The following is a 20,955-nucleotide window of genomic DNA, read 5'->3' as shown; positions in this document are numbered from 1 at the left end:
GTCTGACGCCTCACAGTCAGTGACTGACACCCACACACCAGTCTGACGCCTCACAGTCAGTGACTGACACCCACACACCAGTCTGACGCCTCACAGTCAGTGACTGACACCCACACACCGGTCTGACGCCTCACAGTCAGTGACTGACACCCACACACCAGTCTGACGCCTCACAGTCAGTGACTGACACCCACATACCAGTCTGACGCCTCACAGTCAGTGACTGACACCCACACACCAGTCTGACACCTCACAGTCAGTGACTGACACCCACACACCGGTCTGACGCCTCACAGTCAGTGACTGACACCCACACACCGGTCTGACACCTCACAGTCAGTGACTGACACCCACACACCGGTCTGACGCCTCACAGTCAGTGACTGACACCCACACACCGGTCTGACACCTCACAGTCAGTGACTGACACCCACACACCAGTCTGACGCCTCACAGTCAGTGACTGACACCCGTCTGAGGCTCCGCACGGGTCGGGCACTCACCTCCGGCCTGAGGCCTCCTCTGCATAGACAGAGCAGGGAATTCTGGGACATGGTAACCAAGGAACAGCGGAGATAAGCGCGGGAAAATCTGCTGCCACAGAACAGAGAATCTGAGGGGAAACGGCGGGAACTCGGCGTCACCATAAAGATAGAGCCCCGCGTCCTCGGCCGCTGCCGGCCATGAGTGTGGAGGCGCTGTACCAGCACATCGTGCTCAGCGAGAAGCGGGCGCAGGAGCGGCGGAGAGAACTGCAGGAGGGTGAGTGTGACGTCATCTCCTCATAGTGACCGGTGACGTCAGCCCCTGATGGTGACGGGTGACGTCAGCCCCTGATGGTGACGGGTGACGTCAGCCCCTGATGGTGACGGGTGACGTCAGCCCCTGGTGGTGACGGGTGACGTCAGGCCCTGGTGGTGACGGGTGACGTCAGGCCCTGGTGGTGACGGGTGACGTCAGGCCCTGATGGTGACGGGTGACGTCAGCCCCTGGTGGTGACGGGTGACGTCAGGCCCTGATGGTGACGGGTGACGTCAGGCCCTGATGGTGACGGGTGACGTCAGGCCCTGATGGTGACGGGTGACGTCAGGCCCTGGTGGTGACGGGTGACGTCAGCCCCTGGTGGTGACGGGTGACGTCAGGCCCTGATGGTGACGGGTGACGTCAGGCCCTGATGGTGACGGGTGACGTCAGGCCCTGATGGTGACGGGTGACGTCAGGCCCTGATGGTGACGGGTGACGTCAGGCCCTGATGGTGACGGGTGACGTCAGGCCCTGATGGTGACGGGTGACGTCAGGCCCTGATGGTGACGGGTGACGTCAGGCCCTGATGGTGACGGGTGACGTCAGGCCCTGATGGTGACGGGTGACGTCAGGCCCTGATGGTGACGGGTGACGTCAGGCCCTGATGGTGACGGGTGACGTCAGGCCCTGATGGTGACGGGTGACGTCAGGCCCTGATGGTGACGGGTGACGTCAGGCCCTGATGGTGACGGGTGACGTCAGGCCCTGATGGTGACGTCAGGCCCTGATGGTGACGGGTGACGTCAGGCCCTGGTGGTGACGGGTGACGTCAGGCCCTGGTGGTGACGGGTGACGTCAGGCCCTGGTGGTGACGGGTGACGTCAGGCCCTGGTGGTGACGGGTGACGTCAGGCCCTGGTGGTGACGGGTGACGTCAGGCCCTGGTGGTGACGGGTGACGTCAGGCCCTGGTGGTGACGGGTGACGTCAGCCCCTGGTGGTGACGGGTGACGTCAGGCCCTGGTGGTGACGGGTGACGTCAGGCCCTGGTGGTGACCATTGTGTGGTTTCATGTATCAGACGGGCGCCGTGTATATCAGTCGATGGTCTCGTATATCAGTAAGGGGCTCCTTGTATCAGTCGGGGGTCATGTTAATCGGTGAGGGGTCACGTGTGTCAGTCGGGGGTCTTGTTTATCAGTGAAGGGTCACTTAATACCAGTGAGGTGTCGCGTGTATCATTCTTGGGTCATGTATATCGGTGAGGGGCCTGTGTCATAGTTACGTATGTCGGCCGTGGCTGATTTTTCCGCCCCTGGATCCGCGCCTGCAGTCATCGTACACATAGGGCTGTCTTTACACCGAGGACTCATTTCTAGGTTGGACGCACGTTCCCCCGAATACAGAAGCTGAGAACATGATTTCTCCTTCCTCATAGTGAAATCTGAAGTCATCAAATGCCATGAAAAAATCTTCCAGGTCAGAGAGAATCTCCGAACGGCGAAAGAAGCGCAAGAAATACAGGTGAGAAGACGTCCGCTGCATAGAACAATCATCGTACAGCTCAGGATCTTCCAGGAGCTTCTCACTGTCTTATCAGATCTTCAATACAGACAGTGACTCTCCTCTATAGAGTCATTACACACAGAGGGATCTATCTCACGGGTTTATTTCTGGTAATGTTGATGATTATGGCTTACAGCCAATGAGAACCCAAAAGTCATTATCTCAGTACATTAGAATACTTTATAACACCAGCTTGAAAAATGATTGTAAAACCCGAAATGTTGTCCTCCTGAAATGTATGTTCAGTAAATGCACCCAATACTTGGTCGGGCTCCTTCTGCATCAATTACTGCATCAATGCGGCGTGGCATGGAGGCGATCAGCCTGTGGCACTGCTGAGGGGTTATGGAAGCCCAGGTTGCTTTGATAGCAGCCTTCAGCTCGTCTGCATTGTTGGGTCTGGTGTCTCATCTTCCTCTTGACAATACTCCATAGCTTCTCTATGGGGTTAAGGTCAGGCGAGTTTGCTGCCAGTCAAGCCCAGTGATACTGTTGTGTGTACACCAGGTATTGGTACTTTTGGCCGTGTGGACAGGGGCCAAGTCCTGCTGGAGAATGACAGTTCCATCTCCACAAAGCTTGTCGACAGAGGGAAGCATGAAGAGCTCTAACATGTCCTGGTAGACGGCTCTGCTGACTTTGGTCTTGATAAAACACAGTGGACCTACACCAGCAGATGACATGGCTCCCCAAACCATCACTGATGGTGGAGACTTCACACTAGACCTCCAGCAGCTTGGATTGTGGCCTCTCCACTCTTCCTCCAGACTCTGGGACCACTGACAACAGTCCGGTTCTTCTTCTTCTGCTTGGCCCAGGTAAGACACTTCTGGCGTTGTCTATTGGTCATGTGTGGCTGACACAAGGAATGTAACACTTGTGGCCCATGTCCTGGATACGTCTGTGTGTGGTGTGAAGCAATGACTCCAGCAGCAATCCGCTCCTTGTGAATCTCCCCCACATTACTGAATGGCCTTTTCGTAACGATCCTTTCCAGGCTGCGGTTATCCCGGTAGCTTGTGCACCTTTTTCTACCACACTTATCTGTCACCACTTGTGCAGGGCCCAACTAGAGGGACAGCCCTTCTGGACTTAATGTTAAGCAACAGGCCAGATAGAATAACAGAAGTCCGAGTCGATGGCACCGAGGGAACAGTGACCACAATATAACACAATTCCACTTGTCCTTCAGTAAGGTGCCCTGGAAGGGGGTTACAAAAACGCTGAATTTCAGAAAAGCAAAGTTTGATCAGCTTAGAAAGGACCTTCGCCGACTTGATTGGGACAATGTCCTCAAAAATAGGAGCACAGAAAATAAATGGGAAATATATAAATCAGTTTTACACACCCACTGCGAGCTAGCCATACCGTACAGAAATAAAAGGGCTAGGAACAGGAGAACACCAATGTGGCTAAATAAGGATGTAAAAAGGGCAATAAATAACAAGAACAAGACATTTAGGAAGCTAAAACAAGAAGGCAATGAAGAAGCATTAAAAAGTTATAAAGAAAAAAATAAAATGTATAAAAAAAAAACAAATACTGTGGGGCAAAAAAGTATTTAGTCAGTCAGCAATAGTGCAAGTTCCACCACTTAAAAAGATGAGAGGCGTCTGTAATTTACATCATAGGTAGACCTCAACTATGGGAGACAAACTGAGAAAAAAAAAATCCAGAAAATCACATTGTCTGTTTTTTTTTCATTTTATTTGCATATTATGGTGGAAAATAAGTATTTGGTCAGAAACAAGCAATCAAGATTTCTGGCTCTCACAGACCTGTAACTTCTTCTTTAAGAGTCTCCTCTTTCCTCCACTCATTACCTGTAGTAATGGCACCTGTTTAAACTTGTTATCAGTATAAAAAGACACCTGTGCACACCCTCAAACAGTCTGACTCCAAACTCCACTATGGTGAAGACCAAAGAGCTGTCAAAGGACACCAGAAACAAAATTGTAGCCCTGCACCAGGCTGGGAAGACTGAATCTGCAATAGCCAACCAGCTTGGAGTGAAGAAATCAACTGTGGGAGCAATAATTAGAAAATGGAAGACATACAAGACCACTGATAATCTCCCTCGATCTGGTGCTCCACGCAAAATCCCACCCCGTGGGGTCAGAATGATCACAAGAACGGTGAGCAAAAATCCCAGAACCACGCGGGGGGACCTAGTGAATGAACTGCAGAGAGCTGGGACCAATGTAACAAGGCCTACCATAAGTAACACACTACGCCACCATGGACTCAGATCCTGCAGTGCCAGACGTGTCCCACTGCTTAAGCCTGTACATGTCCGGGCCCGTCTGAAGTTTGCTAGAGAGCATTTGGATGATCCAGAGGAGTTTTGGGAGAATGTCCTATGGTCTGATGAAACCAAACTAGAACTGTTTGGTAGAAACACAACTTGTCATGTTTGGAGGAAAAAGAATACTGAGTTGCATCCATCAAACACCATACCTACTGTAAAGCATGGTGGTGCAAACATCATGCTTTGGGGCTTTCTCTGCAAAGGGGCCAGGACGACTGATCCGGGTACATGAAAGAATGAATGGGGCCATGTATCGTGAGATTTTGAGTGCAAACCTCCTTCCATCAGCAAGGGCATTGAAGATGAAACGTGGCTGGGTCTTTCAACATGACAATGATCCAAAGCACACCGCCAGGGCACCGAAGGAGTGGCTTCGTAAGAAGCATTTCAAGGTCCTGGAGTGGCCTAGCCAGTCTCCAGATCTCAACCCTATAGAAAACCTTTGGAGGGAGTTGAAAGTCCGTGTTGCCAAGCGAAAAGCCAAAAACATCACTGCTCTAGAGGAGATCTGCATGGAGGAATGGGCCAACATACCAACAACAGTGTGTGGCAACCTTGTGAAGACTTACAGAAAACGTTTGACCTCTGTCATTACCAACAAAGGATATATCATAAAGTATTGAGATGAAATTTTGTTTCTGACCAAATACTTATTTTCCACCATAATATGCAAATAAAATAAAAAAAAAAACAGACAATGTGATTTTCTGGATTTTTTTTTTCTCAGTTTGTCTCCCATAGTTGAGGTCTACCTATGATGTAAATTACAGACGCCTCTCATCTTTTTAAGTGGTGGAACTTGCACTATTGCTGACTGACTAAATACTTTTTTGCCCCACTGTACATTTAGCAAAAGTGGAAACTGAGAGACTCATTGCTAAGGAAAGTAAAACAAACCCCAAACTATTCTTTAATTCTATAAACATTAAAATGATTAAAATTGATGGTGTCGGCACTTTAAAGGACAATGAGGGTGAAATCATAGAGAGCGATGTGGGAAAAGCAAATGTTTTAAATACTTTTTTTCTCAACAGTGTTCACACAGGAAAAGGATTTGCCAGGGGAAATGCAGAGTGATAATGTAAACTCCCCATTAAGTATTACCTGCCTAACCCAGGAAGAAGTGCAGAACCGCCTTAGTAAGATGAAAATGGACAAATCACCAGGCCCTGATGGCATTCACCCTCGGGTATTAAGGGAGTTAAGTAATGTGATAGACAGGCCTCTATTCCTTATATTTAAAGACTATAGAAACAGGGTCTGTTCCTTTTGATTGGCGGCAAGCAAATGTGGTACCAATATTCAAAAAGGGGTGTAAAAGGGAACCTGGAAACTATAGGCCGGTAAGCTTAACATCTGTTGTGGGTACAATTTTGGAAGGGTTTCTAAGGGATACCATTATGGAATATCTCAATGTTAATAAATGTTTAACTCCATATCAGCATGGATTTATGAAGGATCGCTCCTGTCAGACTAACCTGATCAGCTTCTATGAGGATTTAAGCTCTCAAATGGACCCAGGAGAATCATTGGATGTCATTTATCTCGACTTCTCTAAAGCATGTGACACTGTCCCACATAAAAGATTGGTAAGTAAGAGGAGAAAGCTTGGGCTAGGGGAAAATGTGTGTAGATGGGTAGGTAGCTGGCTTAGTGATAGAAAACAAAGAGTGATTATTAATGGGGCATCCTCAGATTGGGCCAGGGTTACTAGTGGGGTACCACAGGGTCCTGTATTGGGCCCCCTACTATGTAATATATTAATGATCTAGTGGATGGCTTACACAGTAAAATATCAGTATTTGCAGATGATACAAAACTATGTAAGGTAGTTACCACAAAGGAGGACAGTTTGCATCTACAGACAGATTTGAGTAAATTGGAGAATTGGGCTGAAAAATGGCAAATGAGGTTTAACACAGATAAGTGTAAGGTTATGCACATGGGAAGGAGAAACAGATGCTACAATTACTTACTAAATGGGAAACTGCTGGGGAAATCAGACATGAAAAACGACTTAGGCATCTTAGTCAATAAGAAGCTAAATTGGAGTGCCCAGTGTCAGGCAGCTGCCACCAAAGCAAATAGGGTCATGGGATGCATTAGAAGAGGTCTGGGGACACGAGATGAAAACATAATTCTCCCTCTGTACAAATCACTCGTCAGACCACACTTGGAGTATTGTGTGCAATTTTGGAGGCCGATGCTCAAGAAAGACATTACTGAACTTGAAAGGGTTCAAAGACGGGCTACTAAAATGATAAATGGAGTTGGTTCACTGCAATACCCAGAAAGGTTATCAAAATTAGGTCTATTTACTCTAGAAAAGAGAAGACTTAGGGGAGACCTAATATATATGTGTAACGGGGTCTACCAAGCTGGGGTACCTCTTTCAGTACCACCCCGTGTTTTCGGAGGTCCGCTCTGCGTTGGCTGGAGTCTGAATGAATGACGCTGGCTGGAATTCCTTGGTTACATGGGCGTATATAAAAGATCACTGCTTCTCCACGTATTTCCAGTCTGACAACACTTTACTCACAGGACACAGAATATATCACACAGATACAGAGGGCAGGCCAATAGAAAAGCGGCAGGCCAGACATGCATTACAAAAGCCGCAGGTGGCTGGAGCCTGCCGATGTTTACTGTGGGAATTACAAAGGTGGGGGGAGGGCGGACAAAAGGAGAATATCGTGTCCCCTCTGCCCAGGGGCGCAGCCTGTGGGCTGATGCATTAGGGACATGCATCTCACATAAAACCTATTATACATACATATAACTGAACAACATATTCTGGGTGCTGAGTGGTTCTGTAGCACGTAACAATATGTACAAGTATATCAGAGGGCAATACAGAGATCTCTCCAATTAACTGTTTGTACCAAGGACTGTGACAAGAACAAGGGGGCATTCTCTTCGTTTGGAGGAAAGACAATTTCTGCACCAGCATAGAAGAGGGTTGTTCACGGTAAGAGCAGTGAGGCTCAGGAATTCTCTTCCTGAGGAAGTGGTGATGGCCAACTCACTGAATGAATGTAAGAAAGGAATGGAGGCTTTTCTTGTGAGTAACAGTATAGAAGGTTACGGATAACGTAATATTATAGGTAGATGGGTGACCCAGCTTAGGAGTAGGAATTTTTTTCCCTATGGAGAAAATTGGCTTCTACTCTGTGGGTTTTTTGCCTTCCCCAGGATCAACAATGCAGAACAGCTGCACTAAAAATAGGCTGAACTAGATGGATATAAGGTCTTCCTTCAGCCTTCAAAACTATGTTACTATGTTACTTTTTCCTTGCACTCCACTTTCCATTAATATTCTTGGATACAGCACTGTGTGAACAGCCGGCTTCTTTAGCAATGACCTTTTGAGGCTTCCCCTCCTTTTGGAGTGTGTCAGTGACTGCCTTCTGGACATCTGTCAGGTCAGCAGTCTTCCCCATGATTGTGCAGCTGCTGAAACAGACTAAGGGACCTTTATAAACGCTTAGGAGCCTTTGCAGGTTTTTATTGATGATAATTCTAATTTACTGAGATAATGACTTTTGGGTTCTCATTGGCTGTAAGCCATAATCATCATTACCAGAAATAAACCCGTGAAATAGATCACTCTGTGTGTAATGACTCTATAGAATAGAGGAGAGTCACTTCTTGTATTGAAGAACTGAAATAAATTAACTGTTTGATGATATTCTAATTTTGTGAGAAGCTCCTGTATATATACATTATACAATGTCATGCGAAGGTCTTCACCCCTCTTGGCATTTTTTGTGTTTTGCTTCCGCACAACTTGGAATTTCACTGGATTTTTTTGGAGAGTTTGCATCAAACATTTGTTTTTTTTTATTGTAAAGCAGACAACAAATAGGACAAAATAACTGAAAAATTCAGTTTGCATAACATTAACTTAAAGTCAGTACTTTGTAGATCCTCCTATTGCGGCAATTGCAGCTGCAAGTCGCTTTGGATACGTCTCTGAACTCGCCACATCTTGCTTCTGGGATTTTTTACCCATTCCTCAGGGCAAGACTGCTCCAACTCCTTCAGGTAAGATACTGTAGTTTCCACTGGAGAACAGCCATCTTCAAGTTTGACCATTCTCCATTGGAATAAGGTCTGGGCTGTGACTCGGCCACTTCAGAACATTTACATTCTTCCCCTTAAACCACTCGAGTGCTGCTTTAGCAGTATGCTTTGGGTCATTGTCTTGTTGGAAGGAGAATCTCCGTCGCTGTCTCAAATCGCATACTGAAACAGGTTTTGCTCAAGAATATCCCTGTATTTCACACCATCCATCTTCCCCTCGACTAGGACCATTTTCCCTGTCCCGGCTGCCAAAAATCCTCCCGACAGCATGATGCTGTAATGGTGTTCTTGGGTTGATGAGCTGTGTTGGTTTGGCACTAGACATAGCGTATACCTTGGTGGCTGAAAAGTTCAATTTTGGTCCCATTTGACCACAGCCTCTTCCTCCACACATTTAGGGAGCCTCGCACATGTCTTTTGGCAAACTCAAAACGAGCCTTACAATTTTTGTGTGTAAGTAAAGGTTTTTTTCTCTTCCATAAAAGCCACCTCTGTGGAGTGTATGGCTTACTGTGGTCGTATGGACAGATTCTCCAGTCTCTGCTTGCGAACTCTGCAGCTCCTTCAGGGTCACCTTTTGGTCTCTGTGCTGCCTCTCTGATTAATTCCCTCCTTGCCTGGGCTGAGCGTTTTGGTGGTTGCCCTCTCTTGGCAGATTTGTTGTGGTACCATGTTCTATCCATTTGATGATGATGAATTTAATGGTGCTCCAGAGGATCACCAGAGATTGGGAGATATATATATATATTATTTTTTTTTTTTTTTTTTTTTAAGAACCCAATCCTGACTTGTGCTTCTCAACAACTTTGTCTCTTACTTGTTTGGAGATCTCCTTGGTCTTCATGGTGGTGTTTGTAGATCTCCTTGGTCTTCATGGTGGTGTTTTGGAGTTTTCCTTGGTCTTCATGGTGGTGTTTGGTTAGTGGTGCCTCTTGCTTAATTGTGTTGCAGCCTCTCTGACCTTTCAGAAAAGGTAAGGCCTCTTTCTCATCTGTTTTTAAATCGAAAGAAGTGCAACCTGATTGTGGAGACGGGGGGGAGGGTCAGCGGGTGCTCTAGTATGTTAGCCTGAAACCACATGGACCAGGGCACATCCCACCGAGCGCTCTCCTTTTATCGTGGACGTAATACTACTCAGACAAAACAGGGTGAGGGTGAAACAGTGTGGCAATACTTTATTGAACAAAAAAACTGGCAAATAACACATAGAACAGTCCCAGCAACATAACCAAGATGGTGCAAAATGACAGCTTCCATAGGCCGATTAACCCCATCTGTGGCATGCCAAGAGAGGAGGTAACGACAAGCTAAGGAAATTGACAGTCCATTCAGGTACAAGGCCAGTTGACCGGAGGGTAACAACCTAGCTTCTCCAAACATCTCCATGGAACCAGGTGACCGATGGGTCCCAATCCTGACTATTGCCCAACATATCAATGGGTCATATTCAGTGATGGTCAATGGAGCAGATCTGTATTCTTTCAGCCGGGGCTGTGGTCCCCTAAGATGACATCCTGCAGAATGTCAAGTCTGTCCCTCGCGATGAAGCCATAATCTGACAGTTTTCCTGTAGAGTGTTCCTGGCTGTGGTTTTGTAAAGAGTCTCTGGATGAGATTAACTTGCATTGTTTGATTATTTAGCTTATCTTTTAATGTTTGCAAGTCAACAAACTGCATGGCCTGGTATAATGTGCAATCAATATATCAGCAAACATCATTGATCAGTGACCCTGCATCCCTGTTTTGCAAAGATAACGGTACAATAAACTTTAGAAGCTGATATAAGAGGCATGTAACAACCATTCATCAGTTTACAAATATCAATTTAACCTACAAGAAGAGTTAACATTTCAGACTCTTGACCAACCAAAGAAAGAAACACCTAAATTCAGAAGTCAACATATTATAACAATTTATTTCTCTTGGCTTACTGAAAATAGACTGTTACACCCACGATGATGCCCTCTGTCCCTCGGGTGCTTGCCTGGCCTTCCTCTGCTCCCCGGCGCGGCGCTGTGTGAGTCCCACGCTGTCCCTCGCTGGACCTTCCTGGTTCTCAGGGGGCTCGCGCTCCGCGCATGCGCTGTGGGTCCCGGCAGGTGGATCGGCTTAAAATGGCTGAGCAACGCCGCAAGGAGAGCCTCGCACAGGGTCTTTGCTTCTATTGCAGAAGTGCTTCCCAGCTGCTTCGTTCCTGTCCTGAATGTCCCAGAAACTCCTCCACCTAGGACAAGTATGAGAGGCCTCCTTTGGTGCATGTGATTCCTCTCTACCCCTAACTCTGTCCGTTCAATTGCTTGTGGGTCTTAAACGCTATTCTAAGGAGGCTTATGTGGATTCTGGCGCAGCAGGGAACTTTATTAGACTTGAGGAGGTTACTAAGTATCAAATTCCCGTTAAGACTTTGGAAAATCCACGGTTAATTGCATCTGTGGATGGCAAACCTCTGCAGGAGACTATTACTAAGGTTACTGAGGAGGTGGAGTTTCAGGTAGGAGCCCTGCACTGAGAGAAAATAGCTTTCTACATTCTATCCGGTCTATCTCACCCTTTTCTCCTCGGTCTACCCTGGCTTAGGGCTCATCAGCCAACCCTAGATTGGCATACTGGTAGTATACTGCGCTGGGGGCAGTCTTGCCAAGGACGGTGTTTGCTGCTGATACATCCCGTAGGTCTGTCCCGCCCTTCTTATTCTTCCGCTAGATTACCACCCGCTTATTGAACGTTCGCAGATGTCTTCAACAAGAAGGAGGCAGAGAACTTTCCCCCATTCCTCATCGGCCATTCAACTATCCAGTTGTACTCATTCTTGGCGCTGTTCCTCCTTGGGGCAGAATCTTTCCTTTTTCCCCTGCAGAGTCTCAAGCCATGTCGGAGTACTTTCAGGAAAGTCTGGCTAGAGGTTGTATCCGGAAGTCCTCCTAACCTGCTGGTGCAGGATATTTCTTTGTCAAAAAAGGATGGCTCGCTTTGTCCTTGTATAGATTACAGAGGTCTAAATAAGATTGCAGTCAAGAACAAATATCCTCTAACTATTATACACTGGCGCTGACCACTTGGGGAGAAAAGAAAAGAAAGATTGCTCAGATGCTGCTGGTGAATAACAGGTGCTGTGTCTGACCCTATTAATAAGTGAGGTTAGGAAAAAAAAATACAAACTTTACCGTGCTATACTGAGAAGAAAAGAATGTGTGCTTGGTAATATAAATGACAAAAGGTCAGATGTACATTGTCACGGGGTCCTTCTCCGATACCACACAAACAACAGAGCGAGGGAAGGGTGAACAATCCCAAGACCTTTATTACAGGCAAAATTAGAAGGTCCATAAACAATCCACCACACTGAGGATACAATAGTCCAGAACAAGAATGTAGTCCAGTAACAGGATAAAATGTCCAGGGAGACGAGATTCCAAAACTCTAGCACTAGAGGATAAAATGGGTCCTTCTCTCTGAAGTGCAGTCTATACACGATCCTCTCCAAACAGGAACTGACTTGACCAGCTCCTGTTCTCCCCACCCCCTTCCTTGTGTCCAGGGGTAGTCAAACAGGTTGGTTTCCAAGCCTCCCAGAGGAGAACAAAGGAGCCTTGGGGATTAATGCACTACAGGGGGTCATCAAGAAACAGACACAGTCAGGCTGTAGACCCACAGGGCATCAAGAAAAATACTATGAAAACAAGTGAAATAGAAATATACACAAAATGACATCCACGTAGAATATCATACCATCACAACCTCTCCCCCCCCCCCCCCCCCATAATAAGTGAGCACGCCATGAGGTCTACACAGACCTCTGGCCTGCTCACTTTCGTCCACATTGCTCGATCATTTACAGTATAGTTCCTTGTACAGTGGCAGGGGTAGGTCGGCTTGGGGAGTCTATGGTTCTTGTCGAGACAGACCATCAGCGTTCTGGTGTTGGCTTCCCCGCTTGTATTGGATGGAGAAGCTGTAGGGTTGTAAGGACAAGCTCCACCGCAGCAATCTTCCATTGTCCCCTGGTACGCGGTTCAGCCATGTGAGGAGGTTGTGGTCTGTAACAATTGTAAAGTCTCTGCCATACAAGTAGGGCTGCAATTTCTTTAGCGCCCATATGATGGCAAGGCACTCCTTTTCAATAGTGGCATAGGCAACTTCCCGATCCAGTAGTTTCCGACTGGCAAAAGCAACAGGATGTTCTTCTCCGGCGGCATTTACTTGGCTAAGTACTGCCCCAATCCCAAAGGTGGATGCATCTGTCTGCACGAGGAACCTGCGCTTATAATCTGGGACAGTCAAGACAGGAGCAGTGACGAGGGCAGTCTTTAACGCTGAAAACCAATGAAGGAAACCACCTATGCCAAAACATGGTATCCATCCACAGACAGCTGTTTCGGGGTATTGCCCCTCATCAGTGCTCCTACTAGCCAGTTTCCTACTCCACACTGATGAGGGGCAATACCCCGAAACAGCTGTCTGTGGATGGATACCATGTTTTGGCATAGGTGGTTTCCTTCATTGGAGACTGCCCTTCCCGTGGTTGTTCCTTCCCGGGGAAAGACCTGGCTGGTCATTGCTTGCGTTGAGAAACGTGATGGTGTCTCCGCGGCTTGTGTTTTGCATATTTCCCATAAGGGATGGGGGCATTGCTCTAGAATCACTGTGTTGAGAAACATGTGATGGTGTCTCCGCAGTGTTGGATGTTGATCTCCATGAGGTCATTCATCATTTTAACGCTGAAAAGGCATCCTCGCATGCAGGCGTCCACGTCACATTCCTAGGCATGTTCTTGCGGGTCAGGTCGGTTAGGGGCTTGGCCAAGGTGCTGAAGTTAGAAACAAATTTGCGATAGTTCCTAAAAATGCAAGTACCTGCTTTTTTGTCTGGGGTCTACACCAGTTGCTAATGGCTTCCACCTTGGCAGGATCAGGCCTTAGGGTCCCACCCCCTACTCTATGCCAGAGGTACTGCACCTCAGCCATCCCTATTTGGCACTTATCAGGGCGAATGTTCAGTCCTGCAGTATGGATACAGTCTAGCACTATGCCCAAGTGTTTAAGATGTTCCTCCCAGGTTGTGCTAAAAATAGCAATGTCGTCTAAGTAAGCACATGCAAAGTCCTGACATTGTTGCAACAGTCGCTGGAAAGTAGCGGGGGCAGTTTTCATCCCAAAGGGCATTCCCAGGAACTCAAAAAGCCCAAATGGAGTAATGAGCGTCCTCCGTTAGGGGTATCTGCCAGTACCCCTTGCTAAAGTCTAACGTGGTCACAAATTGGGCACTGGCCAGACGATCCAATAGATCATCAATCCTGGGCATGGGATAAGCATCACTCTTGGTGGCATCATATAATCGTCTGTAATCAACGCAGAATCGTGTTGTACCATCCTTCTTGGGGACCAGGACGACAGGAGAGGCCCAAGAACTGTGAGATGGCTGAATAACTCCCAGTTGTTTCATCTCCTCCAGTTCGTTCTTTATCATGCCTTGAACAGCCTCTGGAACCCGGTAGGCAGCCTGCTGGATGGGGCGTTGTCCTGGGGTTTCCACATGGTGGCTGGTGAGAGTAGTCTTCCCTGGCTTTGAGGAGAAAGCAGCAGCCCTCGGCCTTAGTACGGCGACAATATTGTCCTTTTGTATATCCGATAAATGGGAGCCCTGGGGCACTTGTTCCAGTGACCCTCCCGCTTGGGCAACCTGGAGGAGATTGGGGAGATACTCGTCGTCGGCGGTATCTCTAGGGGGGTGGCAGACAGCTAGAACAGGCAGAGATCGGTCATGGTAGTCTTTCAGCATGTTAATGTGGACGGTTTTCTCTCGACGACCACTGAAGTCCAGGGCAATAACATAGTGTCATTAATTTTCTTGACAACGTGATAAGGGCCTTCCCACACTGCTTGAAGCTTGTTGGCAGGGGAAGCCGTAATCATGAGCACTTGCTGTCCTTCCATAAATTCCCGGGTCCTGGCATTACGGTCATACCAGGTTTTTTGTCTGGACTGGGCCATTCGCTGATGTTCTTTAGCGAAGGTAGCTAGCTGGGCGAGACGGTCTCTGAGCTCTAGAACATAGGGAACGATGGGCATTCCGGTATCTGAGATGTCTCCCTCCAAATGTTCTTTCAGAAGAGTGAGAGGCCCACGGACCTTCCGGCTAAACAGTAATTCGAAGGGAGAGAACCCTGTGGACTCTTGGGGAACCTCCCGATAGGCGAAGAGGAGCTGTGGCAGGTACTTTTTCCAGTCTTTTTCAACGTCAAAAAAAGCCCTCGGCATATTTTTAGGGTTCCATTAAAGCGTTCACATAGTCCGTTGGTCTGCGGGTGGTATGGGGTGGTACGAATGGCTCGAACACCACAGGTATGCCCTAGGGACTGGACCAGATCCGACATGAACTGAGTGACTTGATCCGATAATATTTCACTAGGAAACCCTACCCGGGTAAAGATGGTAACAAGGGCAACGGCTACCTTTACTGCTGTAATACTGGACAGGGCCGCAGCTTCAGGATACCTAGTGGCATAGTCCACCACGGTCAGGATATATTTTTTCCCCGACCGGCTGGGGTGGGCCAGAGGACCTATGATGTCGACAGCTACACGTTGAAATGGTTCCTCAATTATGGGCAGGGATTGCAGGGGTACCTTATGTCGAGCTCCTGGATGCCGCATTCGCTGGCACACATCGCAGGTGCGGCAATAATGGGCTACCGACTGCGAGATGACCGGCCAGTGAAAACTTTGGGTGAGTCTCTTTTCAGTCCTTTTTCTCCCTTGATGCCCAGCCAAGGGGATGTCATGGGCCAGTTGAAGTAGCTGTGCCCTGTACTTCTGAGGGACAATGAGTTGCCTGGTCGTTGCGTCAGGGTTGCCCTGGTCACTGCCCTTTGTTACACGATAATACAGTCCGTTTTCTCGAGTGAAGCCATCCCCATTATCTCCCATGTGCCCAGTTTCTGCCTTTCGCCTAAGGGCTGCTAAGCTAGTGTCGCCCTTTATTTCTCTCCTAAACTCCTCTCTGTCCCAAGACTCTCCCAATGTAGTAGCAGCGACCGTATTGCTTACCACCTCTGATGCGGTTCGTGGTGCTTGCTCCCCGGTGAGGTTCGGATGATGTAGTGCTTGAAGGGCCTGAAGTCGGGTGACTGCTCCCACAAATTGCCACTGTAACTCCCCAATGTCGTTACCAAGGAGGATATCTGCAGGAAGTCCTCCCATAACTCCAATCCAACACAATTTTTCTCCACAACCATAATCCAAATGCACAGAAGCTCGCTGTATATATTTGCAGGCACCCCCCCGCCAGGGCAATGGGAATTCCCAGACCCTGGTAAATTGCCTCGGGTTGAACCACACAGGGTCAGCGATAGTCAAGAATGCCCCCGTGTCTCTAAATCCTGACACTTTGTATCCATCAATTAAGACATCCTGCAGGTGGCGTTGCCGTTGCTCTGAGTAGCTAAAGGACAGAGGCCGGAGTCCGTACACTCCAGGAGGAGTATCTATGGTGCCGTGGTCGGTGGTCCACTCTGGTGGGGGTGGTGGTATTTCTTCCTCAGGCGTGGTGGAATGCACAAGATGCACTGGACAAGGTGGGGCTGCGTGGGGCTCCCTCCGAATCCTGGAGGGACAGCCAGACTGCAAATGTCCAGGTTGCCCACACCCATAACACTTCCTCTCTGTGATACCCCCAGGTCGTGGTCGGAACTGTTGGGGTCTAGGATTGTGAGGCGTGATTGTCATCGGCTTGCGACTAGGTGGAGGGGCAGATATAATTGGAGGGGGACGGGGCGTGGGAGCAGGCCGTGGTTCATTGTCCAGAAGTCTCCTCCATTGCGGCCGGATAGTAAGGGCTTCATCGGCCAGGGATGCAGCTCTATCCCCGGTACACGGCGTGGCTCCCGGACCCATTCCCGTACCTCTGCGGGGCACTTGGCAAGAAATTGTTCTATAACGAACACCTGTACAACATCTTCCACAGTAAAGGCGTTTTCTGCTTCCGGCCATCTCCGACATACCTGGGACATCTTATGTGCATACATCCTAAACGATCCCCCGTGGTGCATGGGAGGTCTCGGAACTTGGCCCTATATGAGTCTGGGGTGATAGCATGGTAATCCAGGATAGTCCGCTTTACAATGTTATAATCCTGATTCCGAGGTGCGTCAATGGTTCGGTAAACCTCCGCCATGCTTCCGTTCAGGAGCCCCACTAACAAACGCATCCGGCTAGAGTGGGGCACCTCCATCACAGCACACTGCTGCTCAATGTCTTTGAAGAACCCCTCCACATCTCCGGAAGCCTCATCAAATGGCTTAAACTCTGTCCGGGTGACCGGTACAGGCTCCCGGATCGTTGAGGTTACACTCCACATTGCGTTACTCCCTCTTTCAAGCTCCATTGCTTCTGGTCTCCGCTGTGCCCAGCGGGCAGCCTCCTCCTTGTACTCCTGAGAGACGCCGGGGCCCAGAACCGCCATCTCTTCTTCGTACCACACCAACCACTGGCTTTTCTGGATGGGGATCCCTGTCTCCAGTGCTCGTCCTTCAGACACTGGGAGGAGGTGGCCGGGCTAGTGCCCACCAGTAGATCGATTAAGGCCTCTTTAGTCAGTCCCTGGTAGTTCAGGCCCAGGTCTCTGGCTCTCTCCTGTAAACTGGATACAGTCCAATTTCTGTACTCTCTGTGGGTGGTTCTCCATTGGGTTATGCTCTGTTGATCCCACTGCTGCCACCAGTTGTCACGGGGTCCTTCTCCGATACCACACAATCAACAGAGCAAGCGAAGAGTGAACAATTTCAAGACCTTTATTCAGGCAAAAATACGAAAAGGTCCATATTCAGTCCACCACACAAAGGATAAGATAGTCCAGAATAAGAATGCAGTCCAGTAACAGGATAAAATGTCCAGGGAGACGAGATTCCAAAACTCTAGCACTAGAGGATAAAATGGGTCCTTCTCTCTGAAGTGTAGTCTATACATGATCCTCTCCAAACAGGAACTGACTTGACCAGCTCCTGTTCTCCCCACCCCCTTCCTTGTGTCCAGGGGTAGTCAAACAGGTTGGGGTGGTTTCCAGGCCTCCCAGAGGAGAACAAAGGAGCCTTGGGGATTAATGCACTACAGGGGGTCATCAAGAGACAGACACAGTCAGGCTGTAGACCCACAGGGCATCAAGAAAAACACTATGAAAACAAGTAAAATAGAAATATACACAAAATGACATCCACATAGCATATCATACCATCACAACCATGTACATGTTTTTCCTAACAAATATCCTCTGCCACTTATCCTGGAGCTTTATGACCGACTGAGGGGGCACAAGTATTCTCCTAACTTGACTTTCGTGGAGCCTATAATCTGGTTCGTATTCACGCTGGAGATGAGTGGAAGACCGCATTCAACACGCGGGAGGACCATTACGAATATTTGGTCATGCCGTTCGGCCTCTGCAATGGTCCTGCGGTTTTTCAAGAATTTGTTAATGACGTCTTTCTCCTTTATTTCTGTGTTGTGGTCTACCTGGACGACATTCTCGTTTTCTCTCCGGATCAGCCCACTCTAAAGACAGGACATTCGTCAAGTCTTGCTGCGTCTGAGAAAGAATCATCTCTTTGTCAAGTTCGAAAAATGTATTTTTGAGCAGATGTCCTTGCCTTTTTTGGGATATATCATCTCTGATTCCGGCCTAAGGATGGATCTTGAGAAGGTATCTGCTGTTCTTAACTGGCCACGTCTTCTTGGGGTTAAGGCCATTCAGCGATTTCTAGGCTTCGCCAACTATTAAAGACAGAAGCAAGCGTTTGCTATTTCCTCCATGCTTCATCGTCCAGACGCAAGCGGTCCATTCATCCTTGAAGTAGACGCCTCCTCCACAGGAGCCGGAGCGGTGCTCTCCCAGAGGTCTACTTCCGGACTGTTAGTCACCTGCGGGTTTTTCTCTAAAGTGTTCTCATCTTCTGAATGCAAGTATTCCATTGGAGACAGGGAACTTCTGGCCATTAAGTTGGCTTTGGAAGAGTGGCGTTATCTACTCAAAGTTGCAGTTCATCCTTTCATTATATTCACCAACCACAAGAATTTTGCCTACGTTCAATCTGCTCAAAGGCTCAACCCCCAACAGGCTAAGTGGTCTTTGTTCTTCGGCCGATTTGACTTTGAACTTCACTTTCAGCCAGGCAATAAAAATGTTAAGGCTGGTGCGCTGTCTAGGTCTTTCCAGCTGGTGGATATAGAGGAGAAGCCCTCACACATTATTGACCCTTCTAAGATCATCACCGTGGCTCCTCTAAATATTACTACCCTACCACTGGGTAAGACCTTTGTGCCTGAGAACGACAGAGCGTGAATATTGCTCTGGGGACATTCTTCCAAACTTGCCGATCATACTGGAACCAAGAAGACCCTCGCTCTTATTTCTCACCACTACTGGTGGCCCTCTCTTCGCCGAGACGTCGAGGATTTTACAGCCTCTTGTCCATCCTGTGCCATGAACAAGATCCCGAGGCAACTACCCACCTGGCTCTTGCACTCTCTTTCTGCGACATTGGTTCCTTGGAAACATATACAGTTGTGGCCAAAAGTATTGACACCCCTGCAATTCTGTCAGATAATGCTCAGTTTCTTCCTGAAAATGATTGCAAACACAAATTCTTTGGTATTATTATCTTCATTTAATTTGTCATAAATGAAAAAACACAAAAGAGAATGAAGCAAAAAGCAAAACATTGATCATTTCACACAAAACTCCAAAAATGGGCCAGACAAAAGTATTGGCACCCTCAGCCTAATACTTGGTTGCACAACCTTTAGCCAAAATAACTGCGACCAACCGCTTCCGGTAACCATCAATGAGTTTCTTACAGTGCTCTGCTGGAATTTTAGACCATTCTTCTTTGGCAAACTGCTCCAGGTCCCTGATATTAGAAGGGTGCCTTCTCCAAACTGCCATTTTTAGATCTCTCCACAGGTGTTCAATGGGATTCAGGTCTGGACTCATTGCTGGCCACCTTAGAAGTCTCCAGGGCTTTCTCTCAAATCATTTTCTAGTGCTTTTTGAATTGTGTTTTGGGTCATTGTCCTGCTGGAAGACCCATGACCTCTGAGGGAGACCCAGCTATCTCACACTGGACCCTACATTATGCTGCAAAATTTGTTGGTAGTCTTCAGAATTCATAATGCCATGCACACGGTCAAGCAGTCCAGTGCCAGAGGCAGCAAAGCAACCCCAAAACATCAGGGAACCTCCGCCATGTTTGACTGTAGGGACCGTGTTCTTTTCTTTGAATGCCTCTTTTTTTTTTTCTCCTGTAAACTTTATGTTGATGCCTTTGCCCAAAAAGCTCTACTTTTGTCTCATCTGACCAGAGAACATTCTTCCAAAACGTTTTAGGCTTTTTCAGGTAAGTTTTGGCAAACTCCAGCCTGGCTTTTTTATGTCTCGGGGTAAGAAGTGGGGTCTTCCTGGGTCTCCTACCATACAGTCCCTTTTCATTCAGACGCCGACGGATAGTACGGGTTGACACTGTTGTACCCTCGAACTGCAGGGCAGCTTGAACTTGTTTGGATGTTAGTTGAGGTTCTTTATCCAACATCCGCACAATCTTGCGTTGAAATCTCTTGTCAATTTTTCTTTTCCATCCACATCTAGGGAGGTTAGCCACAGTGCCATGGGCTTTACACTTCTTGATGACACTGCGCACGGTAGACACAGGAACATTCAGGTCTTTGGAGATGGACTTGTAGCCTTGAGATTGCTCCTGCTTCCTCACAATTTGGTTTCTCAAGTCCTCAGACAGTTCTTTGGTCTTCTTTCTTTTCTCCATGCTCAATGTGGTACACACAAGGACACAGGACAAAGGTTGAGTCAACTTTAGTCCATGTCAACTGGCTGCAAGTGTAGCCATGGACTACATCACTGACCTCCCTCGTTCATCGGATTGTACAGTTGTCCTGGTGATCGTGAACCGTTTTTCTAAGATGGCTCACTTTGTTCTGTTATCCGGTCTGCCCTCCACTCCCGAGTTGGCAAAGATTTTCATTCACCATATCTTCAGACTCCATGGATTCCCGCAACACATCGTGTTGAGTTGAAAAGTTCAATTCACCTCCTGACTTTGGAAAGCTCTCTGCAGACTTATGAAGTTAACTTTGGATTTCTCCTCTGCCTATCATCCTCAGACAACGGTCAAGTGGAGCGAGTTAATCAAATCTTAACGTCTTATCTTCATCAGTTTTCCAATGCTCACCAAGACAACTGGGCCAGCCTTCTTCC

The 20,955-nt window shown here is 47.9% G+C and overlaps 1 protein-coding gene across 1 annotated transcript in view; it reads left to right on the top strand.

Annotated features, from left to right (window-relative positions):
* The first annotated feature begins 476 nt into the window (after positions 1–476).
* Positions 477–20,955, top strand: part of LOC141060374 (pancreatic triacylglycerol lipase-like) — a 230,447-nt gene continuing 209,968 nt past the window's right edge. Inside the window, exons 1-2 of the mRNA XM_073556580.1 lie at positions 477–762; positions 2,180–2,265. Coding sequence (XP_073412681.1) covers positions 684–762; positions 2,180–2,265 — 165 coding nt within the window. The 5' untranslated portion in view covers positions 477–683. The remainder of the gene's footprint in view (positions 763–2,179; positions 2,266–20,955) is intronic.

The sequence above is a fragment of the Dendrobates tinctorius genome, unplaced genomic scaffold (genome assembly GCF_039654945.1).
Source record: "Dendrobates tinctorius isolate UK_male_01 unplaced genomic scaffold, ASM3965494v1 ptg000236l, whole genome shotgun sequence".
Lineage (NCBI taxonomy): Eukaryota > Metazoa > Chordata > Amphibia > Anura > Dendrobatidae > Dendrobates > Dendrobates tinctorius.
This window is presented reverse-complemented; position numbering and strand designations above follow the sequence as displayed.